A 16,408-nucleotide genomic window follows, 5' to 3' on the forward strand; every position below is an offset into this window, starting at 1 on the left:
CTCTTTATTAACAAAGTAAATGCAATATGTAATTACCAAATTAACAACCGAGTAACAGCTTGTTATTACTAATGTAATAAGAGACCACAAATGGTAGTAATGTAGACATTTAAAAGGACCAATGAGGCAAAATGACTAGTGCAACAATGTAATAATCTTAATTATTAACTCTATTAACACATAACTATTACTGTTTTTACGGAACTGTAATATAAAGTGCTACTCACTTTTTTGCCAAAGGGTTGATGAGAAGAGCTATGAAGCTGGAATCATGAGGTGAGCAGCTTCGCTGAAAGCTGAAAGCAGGGGAAAACTTGTAATCTGGGATTCATTAAAAAAGTACAAAACCACAGCTTTCAGAGTTCTCCATCTCAAGACATCCAGACCATTGGTAACTCTGGTCCTCCTCTTAAAACATTTTTAGCTAAAGCTCTTTTTCAACAAAAAAAAACACTCATAAAAAACCTGAAAAGTTGCCTTCAGCTGAATGCTCTGGACTGCACTCTGCCATTTCACTTTTACCATGCTGTAAGGGAGCTCATTCTCTAGTCTCTTTATAAATGCAGGGAGCGCTAAGACCTTCAAAGGCAGGGGTTTAGAGGCACCAGCATCCACAGTTGGCTGCATTGGCTGCCAATTGTGACCATTTCTCCACTAAAAAAGAAAAAAAAATTATATGTATATATATATATGACCCGACACATAAAAAAGGATTGGTCCTGAGTTTTATTACACCATTTGGCCTGGCCATTCAGTGTGGAGTTTGCATGTTCTCTCTGGGTACTCTGGCTTCCTTCCAGTCCAAAGACATGTAGTTTTCAGGGTTAGGTTTATTGGTGATTCTAAATTGCCCATAGGTATGAATATGAATGTGAATGGTTGTCTGTCGCTGTGTGACATGTCCAGGGTGTACCCCTGCCTCTCACATATGGTACCTGGGATAGGCTCCAACCCCCTCGCAACCCTGATAAGAATAAGCGTAACAGAATGGATGGATGAGTAAAAAAGTGTTGATTGCTAAAAATATAATTTTAAAAGATTACCTACTGTATTTGGAACCGTTAAAACTTCCATCCTAAGCTTTTAACAAACAAAGCAGATTAAATGAACTGTACACATCAGCAACAAAGCACAATGACTTTCTGGAGGCTACATTAGGCCCCAAAACCCCACGTTTAACACACTGACTTTGTAAAGACAGAAAAAACAAATCCGTTACAGTATCTTCTATATTTGAGTTGACCTGCAAAATTGTTGGGATAATTAAGTTTTTGAACCTAGATTTCATAGAGAAACCTGTACAAAGAGATCAAACCGCTGCACACCTTCAATCAAATTCTTTACCGCTGTCTAGCTAAAATAGCAAAAATAAACAAATAAATAAATAATATATAAATCTCAAGCTTCAATTCAAGTCAAAAAATATTTTCATTCTCCGCCTGATGTCTAAAGCTAGTGATTATTTTTGTGGTTGTAAATCATAGATTGTGTTGCACAACGCTAGACCCCCTGTTAGTCCCGAGTTGTTCAGAAAATTGTTAATATTAGGACAGTGTTGAAAAATTACAGTGGTACAGTAGTCTTGTGTGCTGTGTGCTATCAAACATACCACCAGCTGTGACAAGCACGATAAAGGAAGAAGGAAAATTTAAGATGTCAGGTTGCTACGTGTGGCTCCCTTTTGTGCTAATTTAATCTTTTTTTCACATTCGCTGTTGCGCCTTGCCAAACAACATTATCATCTACACGTAGCCCTTTCATTATCTGTCAGTGCGATTGTATAGAAAAATGTATGTATTTTTATAACTATCCAGATAAAGCGAACTGTCTACATTCAGCTCAGAGCAGGCTTTTAAACATACTGTGCGCCACCTGCTGACACCACCTACGACCTGATCTTTGTTGGTTGTTATCTGAAAATATACTGTATATATATCTGTCCACTTTGGGCTGAGCATGTTGGTGGGAAGAACACTGTCAAAACAAATGCCTGAAGTGTTGAACTGAATCTGCAGTAGCTGCCTGTGGGAGTTGGGCTCACAGTCTTTTATTGGTGTTTTCCTGCTCCCAGAATTCAAAAGGAAGGCAGAGATGATTCACCAAGATGTTTCTGCAGATGTGCTAGATTTAAGGGCCGTGGTAAACATTTGGATATTGTATAACATCCAATGAATACATGTATATGTTTGTTCCTTAGTTTCTTGAGAAGAAGTGAGCTAAAACCCATTATCGAGAGTTGTTTTGATTTAACATACTGGAAGATGATTTTTTTTAATGATTTTCCTTTTTGCCCCTAGAACCTCAAAAGCTCAGACAGGCAGACCAGCGAGCAGAGTTTAACTGACAAAACCAGATATCATCAGGCCATCTGATTGGCCTGATAAATGAGTATCACCCGCTGTGATTATAATCCTGCCTCATTTCCAGCTTTTTTTTATAGCTGCTCAATGGTGCATGCTTCAGATAAATGGCACCTGAATCTGCAGACACACACACATGCACAGGCACTCACACACACATTTGTATTTGTATAGACTTGGGGGTCATTATCCCTAATGAACACACACACACACACATACACACTTTATTGCGTGCACATGTTCTTCCCTTTTCTCTGATTAATTATCTTTTTTATAATTAATGCAGCCTGATACAGCTGTTCCCCTCCAGATCTCACTCCGCTCCCATACACACACACACACACACATGGAGTCTGGGTGTGTGTGTCAGGTGCAAGACTGCACACAGAGAGAGCCCTATTTATTCTCTGGAGGTTTTCTTTGCCTTGAACGCGTCACTCCGTGTTCTTACATTATGAATATCCCTTTATGCGTCGACTGTGTGTGGCTGCGTGCGTGCGTGTCCGTAGTTTCAGGGCTTTCTTGAAGCATTGTGTTTGGCAGTTATGAATGAGGTGGTCTCGTTTTTGGCTCTCTCAAAGCCTTGAGTCTGGTACAGCAGGCATACCTGAGCCTCACACTAATAGCCGTCTTTTGTATCTGTCATAACTGCTTTGTTTGTGTGTGTTTAAATTGAAAATGTAAGTAGTGAAATCCAATAAAGAAAATGCTGCGTCCTCTTTCCACTTTTTGGCCAGATCATCTGTATGTTGTGTGCGTGTGAAGCGTGTGTGTGTAGGCAGTATGTATTGGCCGGAGCATACGTTCGTTTGTGTATGTGTATGGATACAATTCCAGCAGAAAAGTGGAAGTGAGTCGGGGGAAATCACCTTTTTTCCCCCTCCCCCCTTTGTTTCTTTCTTTCGTTGTGAAAAATGGCCTGTGAACATATGGTGCACACACACATATACAGCAGCACCCAGAGCCACTCTACAAATGCACTAATGATGTACCTTCTTAAGCTTACCTACTATTATGTGGATTTAAACCTCATCTCATTACGCCTCTTTTTATCATCTTTAAATTATTAAAATTAACGCGTTCTTGTAAATTTCCACCAGACTCAATGAGCTTGTCACATTGGAGATGGATATTAATGTTTTTTTTTCTGTTTCATCTTGTCTGTAAGACTTGAAATAATTTTATGATGGTTAATTTAACAAAGGTTCATTCCCTTCAAACATTTAATTGCCGCCAGACACATTTTTAACTAACACCGTCCCTGAGAAGGAAGCCTTTGATTTTTTTTTTTTTAAGTTGCTGTCCCTTGACATTGTGCTAATTTGAAAATCTTATCTTAATTAGCTGATTATGTAAGATGATCGTGGTGATGTGGTTTGTTTTTTCAGTGGAGACCCATGCGCCCTGACAAATTACCCACAGCCCCTCAGGGTCCTGGAGGCCATGGTGACTGCTGTGCACAACAGTGTGCAGAGTGGGTAGGTTACATCTGTCAACTCATACAACACACTTACAGTGACCCATTCTCTGATTTCCTTTGTAGTCCCTAAACTAAACTGTCCTCATACAGCCAATGTCAGAGCACTTAATCGCTTGTATTTTGAGTTCTATGTAAATCAACTAAGCCTTTAAGATTTTCTTCAGCTTTTGTCACCCTCTCTTTGCACTCTGCATCTTTTCAGTTCTATTCAAGGGCTGAAGTTAACACCTGCTGAGTGTTAAATATCAGTTAAATGTCTGATAAATAAATGAAGATAAATTGACAAAAGGCACCTGGCAGCCTGTCTTGTAGCTCTTTTTGACGATGAAAACGTTTTGACAGCATCTATTGTACCCTGCCCAGCTTTTTCATGACCAAAAGACAAACAAGGCACATGAAAACAATGGATCTGTGACAAAAGAACTTTAAATTAATGCATCATACTGCAGTCGTGCCCACTGAATTACTTTGGAAAATGTGAAATTTCAAATAAGGATGGCATAAATGGTAGACCTTTAACTTCTTCTTACTGACAAAGACATAACATATAGCCTGTTACATGCTAGAGTACGTAACAGATAACCTAAACTTTTTGTTTTTATTGTTAGTATTCAATTCAATGTAATAACCAAAGAGTTCCTTTTTTCACTGATTGTGAAAAAAGGAACTCTTTGGGACATTTTCTGTTAAATCCCAGTTACAGATATTCACACTTCTTTCACTGCTCCATTGCCAAGTCAAACATGTGGAGCTACCCACTATAGCAAACTCTTTTTTCCCAGATTCCCTTTCTGACACAAACCCAAAGCAAATTTGTGCCTCTGGCTGGAAACCTCTGCTTACCAAGCAAAAGTGTTAACCACTACACTATTGGAGGCACCTTTGGATTCACAGACAGTTGCTGTTTTTCTTAATTAATAATAAAGTCCTTAATTTTTTTTTGAAAATGTCCTTATTACTACACAAGCGTTTACATCATATAACGTACAAAAACTGAGATATATTGTTAAAATTTCCCATTTTACTGTTAAGGCATCTCAGTAGTAATGGTAATTTTATTTATATAGCGCATTTCATTACATGTGATAGGTGAAATCCGGTGAAAGTAGCCAACTTTATTTTTTACAATTAAAAATAGATGTTTTAAAGCTGTAAAACCCCTCATTTCACACTTTATTTTTCTCAGACAGGTATGAACATTTTTACACTTTTCTCTCTTGTTTAAAGACTCTCAAAGTTCAAACCTTCGTAGAAAAATAAGTCTGTATTATAGAATGAAACCAAAGATCAAGCCCTGTTTTCAGGTCCAAAACATGGAAATACAGCAGCTGCGAGAGAATTCAACATTAATGAATCAATGGTACGGAAGTAGGGGAAGCAAGAAGAATGAGTTGAGTAAAGTTTGACTTATCTGACTGCTTTGTTTTGCTTAATGCGCCTCATAATGCGGTGTGCCTTATTTTCCGAAGAATAAGGTAACTTCTGGACATGCTAAAGGAAGGTAGAAGTCCAACTTTTTGTGCGACGGTTAGCATCTTTCTCTGCGTCTTTGTCGGTGTAAAACGTTTCGTCGACATTGTTGTGTTTGTTGGGGAGAAAACTTACAAACATACAGTACAGCATTTCAGAGTCACACTGTTAGTGATCGAAGATTTATGTAAATTTGACAAGCTGAACACATTCTTTACTGTACAGGGGACACGGCACAGAGGAGCTTGATTGACAATGGTCTACAGCCAATCAGAACGCAGAACACAATGCGCTGTAAAAAAAAAAAAAAGCATGCAAAAGAAAATCTGTGAAACAGCGAGGCCGCGAAAAGTGAACCGCGTTATAGTGAGGGACCACTGTATACATGTATAAACTAGGCTGTATGTGGCTCAGGTAAAATGAGTTTAAGCCCTGATCTAGGCCCTTTCTGCAGTCTAAATTAGAATATAATGATCGTTACTGGTAAATATCTGGAGTATTATCTTAATCTCAAAATATCCCCAAAATGAGCAGCACTTCATTTAGAGGTGGGTTAGGTTAACACCTTTTTAAAAACTTTTTGCCTGTTTGGTGTACAGACAGAACTACAAAGCCAAATTAAATGTATAGACTTGATGATGATGATTATTATTATTATTATATAATTTAATTTTTAAAGTACCATCTTATAGTTTTCAAAATGTGCCTGTTTAGCATGTGGTCAAACACAAACTAACCCTAGCTATAGTTGAATCATTTAGTTTGTAAAAAACCCCCAACAGAATAACATACTCAGTTTCCTACAGCTCAATTTAACGTCCTCAAATCTTTGTGCAATCTGTCTAACGGGCAATTTCTTGTTTCTTGAAAGAAACAAGCAAACTACTTGGTAACATTTAGACATCTTAGTGTGAACTCTACACCTTGTCTCTCAATCTCTGTCTCTTTATCTGTACCTCACTTTGCCTGCTGTCAACCTCCCTCTCAAATCCTCCTGCAGTGACAGTACCGTGACTTCAGATGACCTCCTGGCTTGGCTGCGTCCGTTCTGTGGTGACGCGTCTCTGCCTGTGCGGCCTCGCATCGACGTGCTGCAGATTCTGGAGAGTAACTTCAGCCTTGGAGACAGTGACGTTCGTCTTTTGCTGCTTTACAGGACTCAGGCTGTTCTCAGGGACAGAGAGGTAACGTTACTGATGCTCTCACACGTGTTTGAAGTTATGAAGATTTAACCCTCATGCTAACAAACTGAGAAATATACTTTACTTGACAAACAAAGTGTTCTACAGAAACACAGGGTAAACCATCTACAGATGGGTAGAGAGGTCTGAATTTCCTGTTGTCCATTCTTGTACATTTTCAAAAGAAAATAGAAGCAGAGAAGATAAAAAGGAAAATGGAAAGAGAAGAGAATCATTAGTGTGAAGGCATTTTACAATAATTTATAATAATGTCTTCCAGAAAACTGTCTTGCTCATCTCAGCAATGCTCTGCTAGACAACATTTGGCATTTTGCAAATCATTGAATTCTATTTTTAATTACATTTTACACATTTTTTTCTCTTTTAAAAAAAAAACAGGATGTCACATTTAGTGTAAAATAAAGTAGCTGCATTCTACAATATGTCAGTGTAGGAAAAGTGCCTCAGTTTCTTGACAACATGAACACATGTCAGTGGAATCTACTTAACTTTGAATGTGTGGAAAAAAGTTCTTAAATGTAATTAGAGATAAAAACTATGAGTCTGAAGCTTGTAACCCACAGCGGGTTTTGCACAAGCTCCTACAACCAGGTTTTTAAAATCATACTAAGGGATAAATGTTTAGATTTGAAATAACTGCATAAATATATGTGAGTATTACTAATCCGTATGTGTCATTTGCATATTTGCAGTAGTATGTAACATATGTATGTATGTGTGTGGCTGTGGCTCTCCCCTCCTCCCTCCCTGGTATAGCAGACAGCTGACTGGCTAGTCACTAAGTTATTTGACTGACTAATTAATGGCTCAAGCTGGATAATTAGTGTGTAAATGTATGCAGGCAGCCTCGGGCCATTGTCAGCGCAGGTAGACAGGTGTGTGGGCCCGGACTCTTTAACTAATTAGGTGAACTCCTAACAATTGGCAGGTTCTGATGAAATATATACACACACACACAGGCAGACACACGTGTGCACACTTAACAGAGCGTACATCCAGGGGATCTGTTAATTAATCTTGTAAAAGAAGTCTCGTTGTAAGAACCAGACTCGTTTCAGATGAAGTGCCACTTTCTCTCATCTCTCCCTAAGGAAACCAAAAGGCCTTTAAGTGTGAGACTGGGGTTCTTGTAGCCAAATGTCTGTTTTAACTTTGATTATTCAAGATTTTTGACTGTTGAAAATGCTTTTTTGTGTTTTCACATCTGTACTGACACTCTCGTCCAAACGCATGCACAACAACGCACACTCACTCTTTTATTTATTACATTTTGCCTTAATAATCGTAGCAACTTTTCATTGTGTCAGCTGCTCGACTGGAAGCAGTTGCACATTAATCATGTTGGCTAGGCCGGTACCACCCGTAAGCAGAGCTGGCACTGACAGCAGGAAGCTGCCCCAAGGCCACGTCGGAGACTTTGTTGTGCCCCACTCTGACCTTATCATGCTGGCTTACAGCCCGAAAGGGAGAAAAAGAGTAGGAAAAGGGGAGAAGTGGTGCTCGCCTAGAAGGAATAAAAAAAAAAGTCGGATTCTGACAAAGATGACAGGGGAGGAAGAAGGAAGGAAAGAAGTTGGTAATGTTCCCCCTCTGCTCCCTGGTTCCTTAACTAATCAGCGCAGCTCCTTCTTAAAAGCATCCCACAGACTACACATTCACAGAAAAATGCCACATCTATAATACATACTAGTATATACCCAGCCCTCCTGTGTCATATGCACATATTACTCAGATAGACATGCAAAAGGGTTGCCTGCTGTGATTTCCATGACAACCACGGTCTCGAGCCACAGTTTGAATCGAACTGAAAGCACTAGTATGTTTCTGTAATGCTTCCTTTTCTGCTTCTGTGTGTTTGCTGTTCTGACAAAGATATCTGGATGACACTGTTTTCAGTGATCAAAGCACAGTCTGTCTTACACACACACACAGTCTTTGTTTGTCCTTCAAGCTCGAGCCCTGGGAGCTTGAGGGCTCCTGTGCAGCATCTTTGCGCTTTTGCGGTTGGTATTTCTCAATCTACTCTTGTTCCTTCTTCCTTCTTTTTCTTGCTATTACTTGGTATTGCTCTATCCGTATTTTTCACAGTAGAACGTAGAGAAATTGTGAAAATGTTTTGAATTTTCTGGCAGCAACATGTTGGAATGTTTACCACTATGTAGCATCTACCTCTGCTTTACAAACAGCCTGTAAATGTCTGGGAACTAAGGAGACCAGAATGCTGCCCCATTCTTGGCTGATATAGATTTCTAGCTCCTCAACAGTCCTGGGTCATCTTCTCAAATTTATCATTTCATGCTGCTCCAAATGTTTTCAGTTGGTGGAAGGTTTAGAGTGCAGGCAGGCCATTTCGTCACTGTTCTCTTTGAGCACTGATGATGCCTTTCAGATGTGTAAGCTGCCAAGTCTATAGGTACTAATGCACTCACACACTGTCAGAAATGCAGGCTTTTAAACTAAGCAATGATACCAATCCAGATGTTCCCTCTCTACTTTAGTCTGGAGGACACAGGGTCCATGTTTTCCAAAAAGAAATTCTGGAATTCCATGTTTCCTAAGTGTCTTTTAAATTAGTTTTGGCCCAGACAAACTGTGCCATTTCTGGATCATGTATGTCTTTGTGTGACAAAGCTTTAATGTGCATTGTATGTATAGGCATATGTCTTTATTTCCTTCTTCCTTTTTGATTTTAATTAACAAAAAGTCACTGATGATTCAAGAGGGTCACAAAGCTTATTTGTTCTTCTGTTATTATAAGTACTTTTTAATTATAAAGTAATTTCATGAATGAGGATGCAACAATATAAAGTCTACTGTTTAAAACAAAGTGGATTACTGTTTCATACAACATGGTGCAAATTGGTTCAGTGAATTTTGTCAATGGGTTACAGATATTAACCTGGACTAGTAAAATAAACTTAAAAAAATCGATGAAAAATATATCAAAATGTACGTTACTGAGGTTTTGGAGCAAAGATGATAAAGTCATGGATACGAATGGTAATGAAAGGTTATTGTTGGTCTGCTGTGACGCATTATAATTGTATTGTGGATCATCAGTCCTGTCAAACTGACTGCTAACCTTTTGGTGGAAGGGACAAGCAGAAAGAAACTTAATTTCAGTCATTAATACCAGCTCACAATGCAATTCCTTTGGTTGTAGACAGCTTCCAGGCTTTTAGCTTGAAGACTCTAAATCAGAGAGCCAGGCTTTGCCTGAAGGTAAAATGAATAAACAAAACCACAGATTAAACAAATGAGATATAATATGCTAATCAGCGAGCTTTAGAAAATACTAGAAGCTGGATTTTGTTGAATTTAGTCAAATTGATTAACCGTTTCTCGCTCTGAAAGTAGTTGTTTACGAAAGACATGAATCACACATTAATTTGGCATGCTAATAGGTCAGAGCTTGTCCAGTATATACTATATGCGGACAGTAGTTACTTAAAGACCATACAGTCAAAGGGACTTGTTGAGGGCAGCTGTCCACTGGGGTGGTTTTCTTAAGAACTATACTTTTTTAGTGCCTTTCACACAACCAGTAAGAAACACTGATATGATAAGTACCTGTTTTTTGCTCTTTTAAAGTAAATAACATTGTAAGTATCTACTTTCCTGATATATGTTTTAAGAATGCAAGGTGCCATTAACCTTAGACAGAGGCTTTCTTTGGCAAGCTGCTCCTGAATCAGCTGATGCATCTTGGAATAGGATAGAATATAATAGCTCTTTATTATCATTATACATGTACAACAAAATTGTGGATTTTGTACTTGCATTACAAGCTCATGCCAATTCAGATGCCACTTTGTTTATTGTAGGTTTTTTTGTTCTTTTCGTTAGGCTTAATGAGTTAGAAGCAAAAGCTTTTACTGTTTCTCTGTTTTTAGTTGAGTTCAGCTAATGTTAAAGTCCTTCTGTAATGTCTGCTACAATTTTCCTGCTTTTCCCCCCTATAAAGACATCTTGAAAACTGGGATTTTGATCTGGACACTGATATTAGACTTATGTTATTAGACTTAACAAACATGAAAAGCCTCTTGCAGTCCAAAATGACCTCTATAGCATGTCTCTTTAACTGTTTCCGATTATTCATTGTCATCTGATAAGCTGCTAGCAAGCTTTCAAATCTTAAACCTCAGGGCACACAGCTTGAACTAATGCACCTGCACTTCAATATCACCAAGGATGAATTTAAATCACCTAATGCAAAAACTGGAAAAAGAAAGGACTATCCATTTAAGCCCGCAATAACAGATCTTCACGCCACTATAGAGTAACTGAAACAGTAAAGAAAACACTGACACCATTTATGTTGAGACTGTGACCTTTTAACATATATTTTTATATCTAGATATAGAGCAGCGTTAGGATTCGTATGGAGTCATTACAAATGTAGGTTTTATAATAACCTTTCATTTGAAGTAGATTTTTTTTAAAGGCTGGATCAAAACAGCCTGAAATTTAGTGTAGCGATTGTTCATTGATTTAAATTCTGCCAAGGCACACACTGCACATGGTCAGTTTATCTATTGTTAGTATAAAATTGTATAAAAGTGTTTTTGACACTCTCTGCCTGTGTATTTATGTAATATATATATATATATATATGCATATATGTTATCTATATATAATATTGCCACTATTCCCCAAGAATAGCTTCTTGACAGCCACCCTTCCACTGAGTCCATTTCTGATGAGGCGTCAGTGAACAGTAGACATCTTACTTTCCTCACATATCCTAACTTGATTTACAGAGTACAGTGCCTGTAATATTTCTGTCTGTACATCTTCAGCTGGATACGCTGTCGTTTTTATGTCACACAGCCAGACAGGCACCCATGCATTCCAGTGTGCCGACTCATGATAGAGGCAGACGTGTGCTATTATGATGGATGCTGTTTTGTTCGGTGGTGACCAGACTGGGTCAAGTTGGGCTGTGTCAGTGGAAAGGCCAGTGCATGATTCACAGCCGCTGCTTCATAAAGACACACAGATGATACATCAGAAGGAGGAGAGAGAAAGGAGAGAGGGATAATGATGGATAAAAGATATGAAAAGAGAAAGGAGGGAAAGATTCAGATGATGTTGAACGAGAAAAAGGGAACAGAATTCCGCTTAGCATCCCGACACGTCCTCCTTAGCATTCCAACACACTATGTAGCCAGAAGACATCTAAAAAGGAAGATATTAATGTGCCCAATTGTAATGCTGACATTTAGGTAGTGCAGGGGGTGGGGGTAGGGTGGGAGGGGGTTGATACAGGAGAAGAGGCATGGAGGTTGTAAGAGGTGAAGTCAGGCATAGATTTTGTGACTTAATTTTGAATGATTAGTCATAAGAGCAGGGCATTCAAATGTCAACACTGTCAAGATGTGAGGGTCTGTTTTGCCTGTTTGATGGGCCTTTGTGTATATTGTGCATTTGGCCTTTTTGTCACTAACAACCGTGTACTTAAGGTTATTTCTTTATGACATTTCAAAGACAATCAGGAAACGTCAGAAAGCAAATATGCGTGTAAGTGTAGGTGTGTGCGCTTATTCTGCATAGGTGCACACTGTACACTGCTTGTTGACGTAGCTGCCATCTCTGCTATTGCCTTGATTTCGTATTGTGGGGATGTTAATTAGTATGCCAAATCCCATGGCAGTGCTAGCAATAATGGCCACAGCCAGCTTACACACACACCTACACACACACACCTACACACACTCAAGTGCAGTGAAAGAAGGTGGCTCTCTGCATCAAAGCCTTCATATAGCTTTTCATTGTAAATGTGAAGGAAAATCACATACATGTCTGTGTGGGTGAATAAGCAGTGATCACAGATTCATGCTACGTGTCTCCGTCAATGTCATGGATCATTTGCCGTGAAACACTGCTTTGGTGCAGTGCTGTTTGGACCAAGCAGTGTGTCATCTATATAATAATATGGATGAAGTGAGGTGAGCAGAATGGGCTCTGCCATCCCTCCATAAGCTTCTCTGTAGCTACACCCCCTCCCGACCTCACACATTAAAACCAACCTAGCCTGTGTCTGACTTTTCCCGAAGGCGGGTCTTCTTCTCCTTCCTTTTTTTCCCCCCATTTCACATTTCAAAATGTCATGTCCTTTTCCGCCCTTGCAATTCATTGATTATTTTTTATTTATATTTGATAAGGTTGAAATTATGGGTTATTCGGCCAAACATATTCCCCAAGTATATAATTATTCCTGTCAATCATAAAACCATATTTTATTCTTTATATTCACTTTCTGCAGTATTCAATTATTTCCTCTTTGTCCTTTATTTTTCTTGGCCTGTCTTGATAGCAGAAAGTTATATCTAAACACACTCCTGATTCTTGTTTCCCGCAGTCTCTTTATCAGTCTTTGCTTTTGTTTTGTGAATAGAATTTCCATTTTTATGCACCAATTAAGCAGAAAATTGTAGACTACGTCTGTTTTTGGACTCCTTTCATGCATATGTGAACATGACAAGCACAATATTTGAAAAGGCCTTAAGACCTTGTGTGTTTTAAGTGGTGTTACAAGTGCACATGGGTTTGTTTAGACAAGCATATATGTTTGCTCACGTCTAACTGCATCTCCCCTCCCGCCATATCATAAAACACCCCACCACAGCTGCTGTATATTTAAATATTAAGGTCACCGTTTGAAGTATGCAACACCCGAGTGCTAAGATAAGCCTTTGCTTGACATGAAAGACGTTGAAGGATGGCATACTATTTTGTTGGAACTACAGTCTTTGTTTGATATGACAGGAATACAAACAGAAACACAAGTGGGATTGTTTCTGGTTGACAGAACAATGGTGTTGTTGATTATTAACAGGCACAACAAGGAATTGTGTGGAAAAAATAATAAATAAAAAAATAATTTTATAAAAATGACAGCGCGTTGCTGAGGTGGGGAACATGTGAAGAGGAGAAGCTGGACAGGGAAGCTGGGAAAGATTTGTCTGATGAAAGCGAATGAGCCTGGACTGTGGGGAGAGGGTTTTACAAGAACAAAGAGCGAGCAGAGTCTCTTTCCAAGTAGATAAATAATAAATGTGATGGGGTTGAGAAAGCTATCTTATGGCCACAGCCTAATGCAACAGATCAGGGGTCATTGTCGTGATGGCAAAGCCCGAGCTATAATTCCACTTGTTTTGGCAGCTTTTATCTATCCCCCTTGGGCTTTTTTTGGTGAAAACTTTATTTACGCTCTGTTTTTAACTTGGAGCCAGGAGAGAAGAGCACAGCGCTTTGTCATCTTGGTGGGATCACTGATGACTTGGAAAGAAAAAAAACAACAACCCCTGAACACCAGAGAGGAGGCAGAGCAATAAAATAAACAAGAAAAGAAGGGATGTGCAGAGGGAGACAGACAAGAGGAAAAATAAGAGGAAAAGAGCCCGAGGACAGCTGAAGTTATAGGAGTGGGCAGCGCGGTGCCAGATGAGAAAGAGGGAGAGAGACAGTGAAAACTGAGATGAAGGGGAAGGGACTCTTGCGGTGTTATCTTTTTTGGCATGTTCTTTGCTGCTTCGTGGCGCCAGGTAAATGCTTTCCTTCAGCTGGTGCTTTGTGGTTAAGTCTTCAGCTCACATCCACTTTTGAATTTTTGTTTAAACTAAATTTTACACGTAAATAATTTAAGCGAATTCCCATCTTAAGTTACGCAATCTTCCTCACACCTCGAATATTCATTGAGCTATGTACGCATGCATGATTAAGGAGAATGAGCAGTTGTAACACTGGGTTTAATATGTTACCGTGCGCCGCTGTGTGTCGAGATGGTTTTAAGCGACAAGCTTGTTCTCTCCTTCTAACACCGATCTACTCTTGCTTTCTAGCCACTCCTCTTCTGTGTTTTGTCTTCTGAGCTCTCCCCCCTCCGGTCTCTTATCTTACTCTTCTTCCTCTCTTGAGGCGTGCGCCATTATGTACACCCAGGTGTCATGTTATGCAACGTGGGTCTACACTAGACTACAAGGAGAGCAAGAAAATGCAAAACGAATAGAGGGAGAGGTTAGAAAAGCTGTATTTGTTTGTCATTGCACTCAACTTGTCATGTCATGCATACACAAGGGTATTTGTGTGGGTTTTTGTTTGTTCTCCACAGGCCTGTGTGTCTTTATCTCTGCACTTATGTTTCCCCTGCATGTTTTATGCGTCTCACTTTCAAGTCGTAATAAACTCCCGAAACCCCTACAGGCCTCGAGGCTTTGCCCTTTTGGTGTTTGCTTCTCTTTGCGCTCTCTCTCTCTCCCTCTTTTTTTTTTCTCCCCCTAAACCTGCCCCCTCTTATCAACTCCCCTCACTTCCTCTGCATCGCTCATTTTCTGCCTCGCTCTTCCCAGCCCGCTCTCTCCCCTCTTGTGAAGTGTGCGACCTCTGCAACTTTATTTTGCTCGTCGCCGGGGACATTAGCCAGAGCAGGTCAATGAATATTGATGAGCTCATTCAGAGCGCTCTCAGTAAAGGCCAGACAACGAGATCTCTGCATCCCATGGCTCCGCTGGCACTCCCAGTCCGATACACTGACATGCCCACATCCCGTGTTCTCTCCCTTCGCTTTTTTTTTCTCCCCTGCCTCTCAGGTCAAGGACTGAGATAATTGCCAAGTCATAGAGAAGATTATCAGGTAGCTTTGTTGATGGGGGCAAAAGTTCACACAGTGTTTCACTAATAGCCCGCGCAAATTTAGGAAGAAATGGAGCATCTGTGACTTGAATTTGATTTTGAAGACGAGCAGACTCATGGGTCACATTAGCTGAATGAGGCTGTCAGGTGTAGTGTTGCCTGTGATGCAGATATTTTTAAAGAGTATTTCAAAAAAAGAGTTTACCTTGCACATTTTTGTTAGTAACCATTTTTGATTAATCGGTGCATGGCAGTTGCAATCATATGCATGACCTTATCATATCGTTTTAAATCTTAAAATGTCATCATGAATTACAGTTTCAAATTAAGTCTAGAAATATGAAAAAGGTTAATTTTTTTGAAACAAAGGTCAAAAAGCAACATTCTCAAGTATTATCCAACAGCAAAGTACATTAACTGCACACTTAAGGGTGGAGATGAACTTAAAACCCAGCTACCCTGGAGAAGTTTTAAAACCATTTTATACTTCAGTTTTTAATGCTTTATTTAATTAGTGCAGTCTAACCTATGGGGATATTGAGCATGTAAATAATGGAACATTAATGTAATAGTTACAAAAACTTGTTACTTTATCAGCGGAAGTAAGGAAGAGGAGGCAAAGTATTTTTTTTTTTTTTTTTTTTTAAAGAAACAATAAAATCTGGTTCGAGAATGTGTATATGTATAGCTTTTGAGACTTACTAGTCTTCCTGTCGCGTTCGTGTTCATTCTGACCGATTTACAACTTAAAATACTCATAAATACAGTGTTTTACATCTGATTGCCTCAAGGCCTTATGATATCCTCCACACTACGCACTTGAACATATAAAAGTGATGATCACGTCTTTCATTGAATTTTGAGTGTTTTAATCAACCTTGTTACATCTGTGGTGCCCCCCTGTGGGGTCGTTCAGTCAACAACCCACTAAACGACCCACTGAACTGAATTTGGTGGTGAAAAATGTTTGTTATGCTAATTTAAGAGCTGTTAAAACAGACCGGTCAATTTTGAGCAGGAACACTAAAGTACGGAGGTGAACAAAACTGGAGGGCGAGTGGAAAGACAAATTGTGTCTTGTAATTTATTGATGCTTTTATTTTATGTTGTAATTGTATTATTTTTATTCCTAAGTTCAGCACTTTGGTCAGTGGTTGCTGATTTTAAAGTGCTTTATGAATAAAGTTGGCTTGGGTTGGCTTCAGCAGAGAAGCTTTAAACGTCACTTAATTTGGAGCAACTGGTTATGACAGTCCTTACCG

General features: G+C 39.2%; 1 protein-coding gene across 2 annotated transcripts in view; it reads left to right on the top strand.

Moving 5' to 3' along the window:
• nbas (NBAS subunit of NRZ tethering complex) overlaps window positions 1-16,408 on the top strand; it is a 177,545-nt gene that overhangs the window by 124,105 nt on the left and 37,032 nt on the right. For both annotated transcript variants that reach the window (XM_005449591.4, XM_005449592.3), the window contains 2 exons: window positions 3,749-3,838; window positions 6,311-6,494. In XM_005449591.4, the coding sequence (XP_005449648.1) occupies window positions 3,749-3,838; window positions 6,311-6,494 (274 nt within the window). The remainder of the gene's footprint in view (window positions 1-3,748; window positions 3,839-6,310; window positions 6,495-16,408) is intronic.

The sequence above is a fragment of the Oreochromis niloticus genome, linkage group LG15 (assembly GCF_001858045.2).
Source record: "Oreochromis niloticus isolate F11D_XX linkage group LG15, O_niloticus_UMD_NMBU, whole genome shotgun sequence".
NCBI lineage: Eukaryota > Metazoa > Chordata > Actinopteri > Cichliformes > Cichlidae > Oreochromis > Oreochromis niloticus.